The 10,018-nt window shown below is 44.4% G+C and overlaps 3 protein-coding genes across 3 annotated transcripts; all 3 read right to left on the bottom strand.

Annotated features, from left to right (window-relative positions):
- Positions 1 to 175: 175 nt before the first annotated feature.
- BYT42DRAFT_611277 (uncharacterized protein) lies at positions 176 to 952 on the bottom strand (the record flags this gene model as incomplete). Its single annotated transcript, XM_051571484.1, has 2 exons — positions 176 to 734; positions 834 to 952. 2 exons carry the CDS (start codon positions 950 to 952, stop codon positions 176 to 178), a joined length of 678 nt encoding a protein of 225 aa, XP_051426017.1.
- Positions 953 to 2,520: 1,568 nt separating this feature from the next.
- Positions 2,521 to 7,112, bottom strand: BYT42DRAFT_611276 (P-loop containing nucleoside triphosphate hydrolase protein; the record flags this gene model as incomplete). Its single annotated transcript, XM_051571483.1, has 12 exons — positions 2,521 to 2,729; positions 2,810 to 2,872; positions 2,976 to 3,128; positions 3,214 to 3,404; positions 3,487 to 3,721; positions 3,788 to 3,910; positions 3,989 to 4,151; positions 4,211 to 5,141; positions 5,210 to 5,309; positions 5,393 to 5,442; positions 5,516 to 6,631; positions 6,691 to 7,112. 12 exons carry the CDS (start codon positions 7,110 to 7,112, stop codon positions 2,521 to 2,523), a joined length of 3,756 nt encoding a protein of 1,251 aa, XP_051426016.1.
- A 248-nt stretch (positions 7,113 to 7,360) lies between these two features.
- BYT42DRAFT_491890 (uncharacterized protein) lies at positions 7,361 to 9,915 on the bottom strand (the record flags this gene model as incomplete). The annotated part of the gene is made up of 12 exons (XM_051564108.1): positions 7,361 to 7,698; positions 7,783 to 8,148; positions 8,214 to 8,333; positions 8,427 to 8,471; positions 8,532 to 8,586; positions 8,650 to 8,729; positions 8,800 to 8,839; positions 8,916 to 9,023; positions 9,163 to 9,396; positions 9,460 to 9,508; positions 9,578 to 9,726; positions 9,817 to 9,915. The coding sequence occupies 12 exons, from the start codon at positions 9,913 to 9,915 to the stop codon at positions 7,361 to 7,363; spliced, it is 1,683 nt and encodes a 560-aa protein (XP_051426015.1).
- Positions 9,916 to 10,018: the final 103 nt, after the last annotated feature.

Below are 10,018 nucleotides of genomic sequence, written 5' to 3'. Positions count from 1 at the left end.
ATAAACAAAAGAGAGGGACATACAGCAACATTAGAACATGTCAGCGCCAAAATAAGATAAAAAAGGTGCGAAGAAAAAAAGATGTGATGACAAAGTGAGAGCTATGATTTTGAAGGGGATATGTGAGTGGTTTGGTTTTTTCTGTTTTGTTTGGGCCTCCTTTTTAAGAGCTTTTTCAAGGGACGAGGCTTTGGAGTGAGTCGAGATAAAAGGTGGAAGGTTGACCAAAACGGCTGAATCCTTGGAGAGCTTCAAATTCATCCTTTGTCAAGTGTATAAGTCGTTCCTTTTCATCGACTGGATTACACAAATCCGCCACCGATAAGCGACGTGATTTGGGTTCGGTGGTGGTGGTGGACGGATGAGGGTGGAGATCTTCTTCGGGTTCAGAATCGACGGAACTGAACGATTCGGGCGAAGCCAGTGACACCGGAGAGATAAGATCCATATCGTTGTGCACGGAGGATCTACGGGATTGAAGATCATGCTTATCGTTCACCGTGTCTACATGAAGATCTGTAGAACGTCGTCGTTGCTGTTCAGCTTCCCGGTGTTGTTGGCGCATTCTCGTGGAGGACCGTGTGCCCGGGCCGGCATGGTCAGTGCCCAACGATGAATGCGAAGGACGATGGCTGCGGTGAGTTTGTGTGTGTTGCATCATGTTATCGAACCGACTGAACATCTTGTCGCATTCAGGTACGATACATTTGAACGGTTTTTCCCCGGTGTGTTTGCTGCAGAAGTAAAAAAAAAAAAAAAAAAAAAAAAAAAAAAAAAAAGGATGCGTCAATGACCATGCCACGGAAAATATCCAATAGTCTAGATCTTCTTACCGAGCATGACGTGCCAAATGTTCACTGCGGGTAAATACCATACGACAATCACCATAGCCGGTACATTGGAATAACTTTGGCTTGGCGCTATTGCGAGATCGTTTGGTCTGTGCTGGCATGATAACAAGAGATGAAAAAATGAAACGCGGGTCCAATGAGAAAGATAAAAAAGAAATTCAAGGATAAAGAGAGGAAAAGAAAAAGTAGAAAACAATCGAAAAAATAAAAAGCAGGCGACGGTATATATAAAAGGAGAAGCAAGGAACAAATCGGGAAAGCGTTTTGTCGTGTGCGTGGGTGATTTAAAGGAGGCCCAGAACCCAACTCAGGCACGAACATTTTTCGTCATAATCGCGCAAATTCATCGTTATTGTGTTCCTTTGCTAAACTTGCCTCATATGCCCATAATCCCAAAATTTTTCCACATGTTTCGTCGCTCTTCTTTTTTTTCGCCAACAAGTGTTTTTACATCCTTGTCCTGAATTCAAAAAATCATCTCTTTATTCAAAACATCCAGTGTTCCTATTTTTCCCCTTATTTTACATGGAAACCATTTGGTATTTATCGTTGGATGACACGATTGAACAAGCATGACTGAACGAAAAAAAAATAAAGAAAAAACTTTTTTTTTTCCTCTTACATGCAATAGCTAAAAAAAGAAAGAAAGAAAAACAGAACGTCGGATAGTCTAAAGCTAGTTCGATCAGATGATAACCGTACTTTTTCGCTCGCACGCCCCTCTTTTTTTTTTTTTGCTTTCCTGCAGATGCCACGTTTAAACAAACAATGATTATTTTATCCGACACCCACCTAAATAAAGTTATTTGTACTTGCGTGGTATAATCGCACTATTCTAACTAGTGATTTTCTATCCTCCTCCTTGGGTTTTTCTCTGGCTTTTTGGGGCTCATTTCCATGCCAACTTTGAATGTCTTTGATCCCGCCTTGCATGAAACAGTTATGCCCTCTTGGATGCGTGGGAGTCAATAATGCATATCTACAAAGTACTGCTTTTTTTTCTGCTATTCAAATTAGGGGTTATGGTTCAACGCATTGAGCGGCGGAGCACGTTTGTTAAAAAAAAGTGGGGTTCCAACGTCGATTAAGGTATCGTATAGCGTGGTTGATCATGACAAATTCATGATCTTCTACTGATTGACATATAATGATATCATGTTACGAAAACGTCAATTTCGGAAGCACAAAAATTGCAGCCCGGACCAGCCAATAATGTAGGACCGCCAATTTTAAACCCAAGGATAACCATGCAACTCAAAATTGTTTTTATTCCTTCCTTGTCATTCACTGTTTGACTCACATTACGATGAAAAGTGCCAATGAGGTGAGACGCTTCATCATGGTTTGTTTATCTTCTTCATTCAAATGGTTGCATCATAACATATGCAGTGTTGAGTTTTTTTTATTTTTATATTTTTATTTCACAAGCTTTATGACGTCTAGCGACAAGACCACAAACATGGACGCTAAGCCCAAAATAGCCAGTGTCGGTTTGTCAAAAAAAAAAAAAAATGATGGGCTTTGCAGAAGAAAGAAAAAAATCTCGTTGCGGTGTCGACCAGTCGGGTTCAACCGATGACAAGAACAAGTAACAGTACAAAAAAATAGTTAATACCATGATCACATTTTTACGGTTAGGCTTGACCATCGTGCACAAGCTAAATTTTTTTTAATTCTTCTCATTATCCAATCGTGCATAAACTCCATTTTTATGCAGCAATTGCTCCCGCGTACCGCTTTCGATGATTTCGCCCTGGTCCAATACGTGGATCATCGAAGCATGCCGAATAGTCGTCATACGGTGCGAGGTAATCACAATCGTTTGCCCTGATCTCAACAATACTTGCAAGGCTTCATCCAGGACATGTTCACTTTGACCTGTGTGAATGCACCCACGTCGGTTACTTTTTATGTTCACTGGTCTCTCTGTCTCTCCCTTTCTGTGTTGCCATACTTACTGTCCAGTGCGTTTGCGGGATCATCCAAAACAAGTAATTTTGGTTGACGTATGAGCGCTTGTGCTGCCACGTTGAAAAAAAGAAACCCCCAAAAAAAGAAAGATGCAAGGGGAACTGTTAACACAACGATGGCTCAGAAATGCATTTGATACTTTTTTTCTTTTACCAAGGGCAAGAAGCTTTCGTTGACCACCAGATAGTGATTTTTCACCTTGTTCAAGCACTGTATCGTAGCCGTGAGACAATCCAACGATAAAGTCGTGAACTTTTGCCATCATGCAGGCACGCACTATCTCCTCTCGTGTCACCTGGTTTCCAACTAGATGCCATCATCATGAGAGGAAAAAATAATAATCAGCATCTATTTTGTCCATCCCAAACAACCCTCGCCCCCCTTCCCGTACCTAGCCCGTATTGGAGATTATCGGCAATACTCATTTGGAAGAATCGTGGTTCTTGAGCCACCCACCCAATTTGAGATCGCCATTGATTTGTGTCGGCCACACGGCTATCCGTACCCTCAAATACAACTAAACCTTCCGTCGGCCGGTAAAGGTTCATCATCAATTCTAAAAGACTCGTTTTTCCACAGCCACTAGAGAAAAAGAAGAATTAGAAGTACTGGGAAGATAGTGTCTCCCTCCGAAGAAACTGTTGTGAATTCAGGCCTATTTTACCTGCGACCTACGATGGCCGTCATTTTGCCTTTTTGAATATCCATGTTAATCTTTCTTAGCACCATTTTTTCTGGATGATTTGGAAAGAACAAGGAAACATTTCGCAATTCAATGACATGCCACGGCTGCGTGTGTCTGGCTGTCACGCTCTTGGATTGATGGGTCGGCCCTGCGGTGGAATACACCAGATCTTTCATTTCTTGCAACGGTACCTGCAGTTGATGCCATCGGGATACTGCCGTCGGACAATGAATTAGGGTTTGGGCCATTCTTTTCACTTTTCCATGTGTTTGGGTCGTACCTGTCGTCTGAAATTGGCTACCGTAGGACGCACAAAACCCTAAAGCGAGCCATACCAATAGAACCTGTTCCAGACTGTATTGCTGCCATACCAGCAATTGGGCGCCATACCACAGGACCAGGGCTAAGTTTATCCATTTTTTTTTCAGTATCACATTCAATCGTGCACAGCCGTTCCATTCAATTTTACATCAAGTCGTACCTTTGGACAGGTAAGAAAGCATTTCTGTCACACCAGCAGAAACACCATCACTCACAGCACTGAGCATGGCTACACCGCAGCTCGGCACCAGTAGTGCTTCGAATTTTCTTTCAAACACATTTTCCAACCCCAGGTTTTTGATCGTCTGCCGTGTCTGCACAATCTGTCACTTGCGTCCGTCAGTCCAAACCCCCTTTTTTTCCATAATCGTCATATTCGTACCTCGTTCACCGATGTAATCGATTCTTCTTGTACCGATTTATGTTGCTGCGCGTACCTTTTTTGTAGACGAGATCCCAACCATTGCCAGAGAAAACACAGCGGCATAGGTAAGCATCCCACGGCTGTCAACTGCCAGCCGGTGATCATCGCCATACAAAATCCAGCTGTCAGCGTGAGTACCATAAATAGGAGTTTTGCCAGATGCTGCGTCAAGAACCGTTGCAGCGCTAAAGGATGTTGGCGAATATTTAACAGGGACGCACTGTGCAAACGAGCGGCGAGGTGGAGCGTCTCGCTAGTCAGATGGTTGAGCAGCATGCGCGTGCGTAAATTGATGACAAGTTGAGATCCACTGGTACTTTGAAGCCATTGTTCCATGCTCGTAAACACACTACTGACCGCGGCAAAACTGAGCATGAGCATCACGGCTTCAGTCACCATATTAGACGCGGATGAAGCCAGATTAGCGTATTGGCCCAAGAACCTCGACAACAGAAAAGGAAAACAAGGGACCAAGATACTCTGCAACAGGGAAACAATATACAGTAGACGCAACCGCCATGGGGACTTTAAATGGTCTGAAATCAGTTGATAAAACGAGACAGACCGTCGTCGCTCGTGCTCGGACGACTTGCCGTCGGCAGTATGCACCATGATTTCGATGTGTGTATCTTCCCATCGTGAAGGCAACGAATCAAACCGTGTAGGTACGAGCAAAGGGCTTGGTTGATCCGTTGTACTTGGCAACGCACTCAAAGCGTGCACCATTGATTGCCTGAAAGACGGTCGTGCAACGCCACTTGACGGCAACGAATCACTGCGGCAAGGCAACGGCAGCTGAGTTGGATGCATTGATCGTGGAACGATCGTCGGCGCTTGGTAGCTAGCCATATCGATAATATGATCTGCTAAATCACGAATATGGTCCAACCTGAAAAAATGCCATGATGAGAAATTCTCAATTAACGATTTTTTTTTTCGATGCTCGTGCAACTTTACCGATGACTGACGATAATGGTCGTTTGGCCTTTTCTCAGATAAGCAATCGCTTGGAACAAATCACGGTCAAGTTCATTATCCACAGATGACGTGGGTTCATCTATTATTGGTTCTCGTCAGTATTTTGGTTGTGATGCAAAAAGAAATATCGTCAATACGTCGTAATAAGAATGCGTATTTTACCTAGAATCAATATCGGTGGATTTTGAATCAAAGCCCTTGCAATCGCCAATCTATTTTCCCATGTGGGCCCAAATATCGATCTAAATTAGCGTGGGTTCAGGCGGTACAGTGCAACCATCCTACCTTTGTTTTTGCCCACAAGACAAGTTGGCACTGTTCGAATTCAGCCGCGTCAAATGCCGTTCGGGCAGTTGTTGGATAAGCTCCGTCAAGCCCACTTTGTCGCATACATCCAGGACTTCTTGTATGGTCACATTCCAAAAGTCTTTGCGACCAAACGTCACATTGCGATACAGGGTGTCGTCAAATAAATCTGGCCGCTGCTCGACGATACTGATCGATTGCACTAGATGGTCATCGTTCCATTGGTCCATGCGAAAACCGTCCAGAAACAGTTCGCCCTGCTGGGGAGCCCACAGCTTCTGCAGTAACCCAAGGAGGGTGCTCTTGCCACAACCGGTGGGGCCGACAATGAGAGTAATTTTGTGGGCTGGGATATCAAACGACATGTCACGCAAAACGGCGTTTCCTTTTCCTGTATCATCACCCACGTATGAGAAGTGAAGGTGGTGGCCGTAATAGTGACCTTGAATGTGAAGCTGGGGTGAGGTGATTTTGTCTTTGACCGAGGATTCGGCTGCGTCGTGATATCGCCGGATTCTTTGATAGATTTCCTCGATCTTGCCCGATTGAAATTGGAACCATGAAAGGATCGGTTGCAGACCACGAATCGTTGTAAATGCCATCAGTGTCGCATACAACACGGCTACAATGGTTCCTGCTGAATACGCTTCCGGTTCACTGGCCAGCATCCTTGTCCCGAACCAGAATCCCAAAACAAATATGCCATACGAAGTGAATTCACAGATCCCCGCCCTGGCCGCCGCATAGTAAGCGCATCGTGCATCCAATCGCCGTTGCTCGTTCAAAAGTTGTTCATAGTCATCCACGTATCGCGTGTGGCATCCCAAAGTTCGGATCGTTTTCATCATGTTTAAAGACTGTTCCAGCATGCTGTCGGCTTGATAGTTGACGGTCAGTCGTCGCCGATGCACCTTGGCCGACAGTCGATCGAATAACCACGTAATACAGGTTAAAAACGGGAATAAAGTCATCATTACCAAGCTTAGTTTGTAAAAATGCGTGAACGCCACGATCAAATGCGCAATGCACGATGTCGTCAGTGTCACCAATGTCAATAAGCAGCCCATCGCCGACGATTGCAGACTGTCCACCGATCTATCGAAATAATCTTTGATTTTAGTCAACAAAGTCAGTGGCCACCAGAGAACACTTACGAAATAGCCGCTGTATCCGTCATTGTTTTCTGATGCCGTTCTGGTTTCGTCGTCGCTGCGTCGTCAGGTACAGAGGGATATGTCTTGAGGATATCTTTGACGAGGGTTATTTTCATTCGGTGCCCCCAATGAGCCGCCACACTGAACCAGCTGATACGTGCTGTCATGGTCGCTGTCATGGCAATAATTGCCAAACCAATGTAAGAGAGCATCAACTGATTAATCGATGTTCTAAACTGATCCGAGTTTTCTTGATCGAGACGATGAACAAGCATATCAATAAGTCGACCCGTGAGCACCACCATCCATGGACCGAGGACCCCCGACACCATACAAGCGATAAAACCGATGATTAATAGCATTCGTTCGCGATAGCCGCGGCATAGCAACAGTACAAGTCGGATAAAAGTCGACTCCAACATGGCAATGCTAATAAGAACAAAAAAAAAGTGATAAAGACTCGTCTTATACTTTAAATTGTAAATGAAGGATACTATTAAGCTTTTTTTCTTTTTTCCATGCATGCAGTTCCAAAATGACAATGAAATATTCTCAAAAAAAAAAACACAAGTGGGAGACCGTTCACAATGAAAAGCAGATGCATTGTTGAATTTTTTTTTATTCCAAATGTACATACAAGACCATGCGGGGAGGTCGGTGAGATCGTGACTTATTGCTTAAGGCCGATATCCTTTTCGATAAGCTGGGCAGCAATAGGATGGTAAAATTGCTTGTGCTTCAAATAAGTTTGCTGGGCCAAATCAGCCCCATTCTTGGCACGGTACAACAGACGATAAAGAGGACGGACAAACTTCATACGGCCCTGTTCAGTGACAAAGGCGACAATTTCGGGGTAGATGGCTTCATAGCTTGCCATCACACACAATTGTTGCCAGCGGAAACGAACGTCAGCGTTGCGAATAGGTGTCATCTTGTAAAGTTCATCCATCTTGGCTAACAAGTGATGAGGAAGAGGAGCACAATCCGTCAATCGTTCCAAAAAGACAACTGCAACAAAAAGTGGGCGATCATGTCAGTCATGCTTTCTTTTTCTTTTCTATTTTATTTCTTTTCTATTTTATAAAAACTTACTCTTCTGTGTGGCGCTGAATTGTTCAATATCCTTGGCCGAGAAGCTGGATAAATCGTTGCTTTCACGAGCTTCATCCCATCGCTTAGCGAGGTGGTAGCAGGCATCGGCCAACGTGGTGTCAAAGTGGGGATCGACCGGGGGCATACCAGTGCCATTGATCCAGCGGTCGAAATCGATTGTGTTCAACTTGTCCACCATTTCCTTGCCATGGGCTTCTTCAAAGTATTGATACAAGTGCTTCATCCAATCATCGGTAGTAATCGATTGACCAGCAAAGCGAATCACATGAGCTTTCATGTAAGGCTCAAAGATGGCAGGACCGCCCACCACCTTTTCAATATGATACAAGAGATTGAATCCCTTTTCTAAATATTTCAGCAATTGGTTTAGCCTTCCTCGTATCACCAACAGATCATTTAAAAAAAATTACCATAAGGGACCGAGCTAAAGTAATCATCAGGATCAATGCCACCGCTTAAATCGGGCTTCAGAACCGTAGCGGGCGAATCTTGGCCGAAATGTTCAACACTTTCTTTCAAAGCCTTCCAGCCTAAATGAGATCAACCACAATAAAAAAATAAAATAAAGGCACTGCATGTCAGGTCCCGCTTTTGACAGTATCGAAATCCATTTGTCTTTTTACCAATAATAGCACTGAATTGTCTTTCGGCTTCACCATGCAAGCGGCCTGGAAGGAAATGCATCAGTAAGACTCTTATTGTATCCTAATTCGCCGAATCGAACTTACCAGCAATCTTGCGTTCGGTAAACACGGTCCAGCCTTCATTGAGCCAGAAATGTTGCTACATACGCACTGGATTAGATCAACGTCCTTGGTCCCAGTCAGTTCTCCCCGTTTGACTTACCCAGTTCAAGGTGGTGACCAAGTTGCCCATCCAGCTGTGTGAGATCTCATGAGCCACGACATCCACGGCACTCTTATCACCTATTCACCCATTTAAAGAGGAGTTTAACTTTAAATCACCCAAATATGGTGGTTATTTCCTTAATCCTACCAGCCAACAATGTTGGTGTAACAAAGGTCAAGCAGGGATTCTGAAAAAAAAACAGGCACCGTTAAACCAACGGAATATGAAAAAATTCATTATTGTTTGTTTTTGTTTTCTCTTACCTCCATGCCACCGTATGGGAACGAAGGCGGAAGCACCAACAAATCGTAACGTCCCCATTCATAGGGTGTCAACAACTCTTCACCAATGGCAATGAATTTCTCAGTGTCCTATTACCGCATGACGAATGAGTTGAGTTCAAGAATTCTTTTTTTCTGTTGTGTTTGAAACTGTGGCTCGGATTGGGTTGCATTCACCTACCTCAAATTCCCACGCGGCTTGATCCACCATCTCAGGTTCGCACCAGACGGTGCTACGAGGGCCGATTTCACGTCCCGTCAAGTTACCGGCAGCAATGGCAATCAAGTAACTGGGAATGGTCGTACGTTGTTCAAATCGATACGTGGTCATGCCATCTGCACCGGCATCAGAAGAAGTCTGCAAGGCCGACATGATGACACGAAGAGGCGACGTGACGGCGGCAGAGTAGGTCAATTTCACCGAAGGCGAATCTTGGCAAGGCGTAAAAGCACGAGCGTGAATCTATACCCAACCGTGAGTCTCCTCGCATCCCATTATATTTTCCTTTGGCTACAATTAACTTACACTCTGACATTGAGAGAACAAATAAGGATGCTTCTTGCCGACGGTTTGTCTGCGGGGGTCCGACTTGTTAGCCTTTTGTCATTGAAACCGATTGCACGTTACCCTATCCCCTACTTACTCTGGCTCCAAGAATTGCACAGCTGTGCACTTTTCAGTGGTGGAATAATCAATCTTGAGCTGGAACTTGGTATCAGCAGCAGCGATGGGAGCCGGGAGTTCAATGATTAAAGCGGAACCCAGGTTGGGGTGGCGTTCTTCCACGGTATGCTATTATTGACGTGTGTCAGGATACTCCTCTTCCAAATGCTTTGTTCTTCAAGGAATGAACATAAAAAGTTTTTTTTTTTTTTCACGTACCTTCAAAGCCTGACCGTCCAAACACACGGACTGGATATCCAAGTAGCTAGTATCCAAAACCACCTTTTCAACGTTGGGAATCAACGTGACAAAGTCCATCAACACATGACCGGCGATCTTCTTGGCATCGAATGAAATAGTCCAGTCAAAATGGAGGTGAGTCGTCTTGACCTCGGTCAAATTGGCCAAACTGCTGGGATCT

This window comes from Radiomyces spectabilis (genome assembly GCF_025331425.1).
Source record: "Radiomyces spectabilis strain NRRL 2753 chromosome Unknown BYT42scaffold_3, whole genome shotgun sequence".
In the NCBI taxonomy this organism is placed as follows: Eukaryota; Fungi; Mucoromycota; class Mucoromycetes; order Mucorales; family Radiomycetaceae; genus Radiomyces; species Radiomyces spectabilis.
Note: the sequence above shows the minus strand (reverse complement) of the source record. Positions and strands in the feature narration are given on the sequence as shown.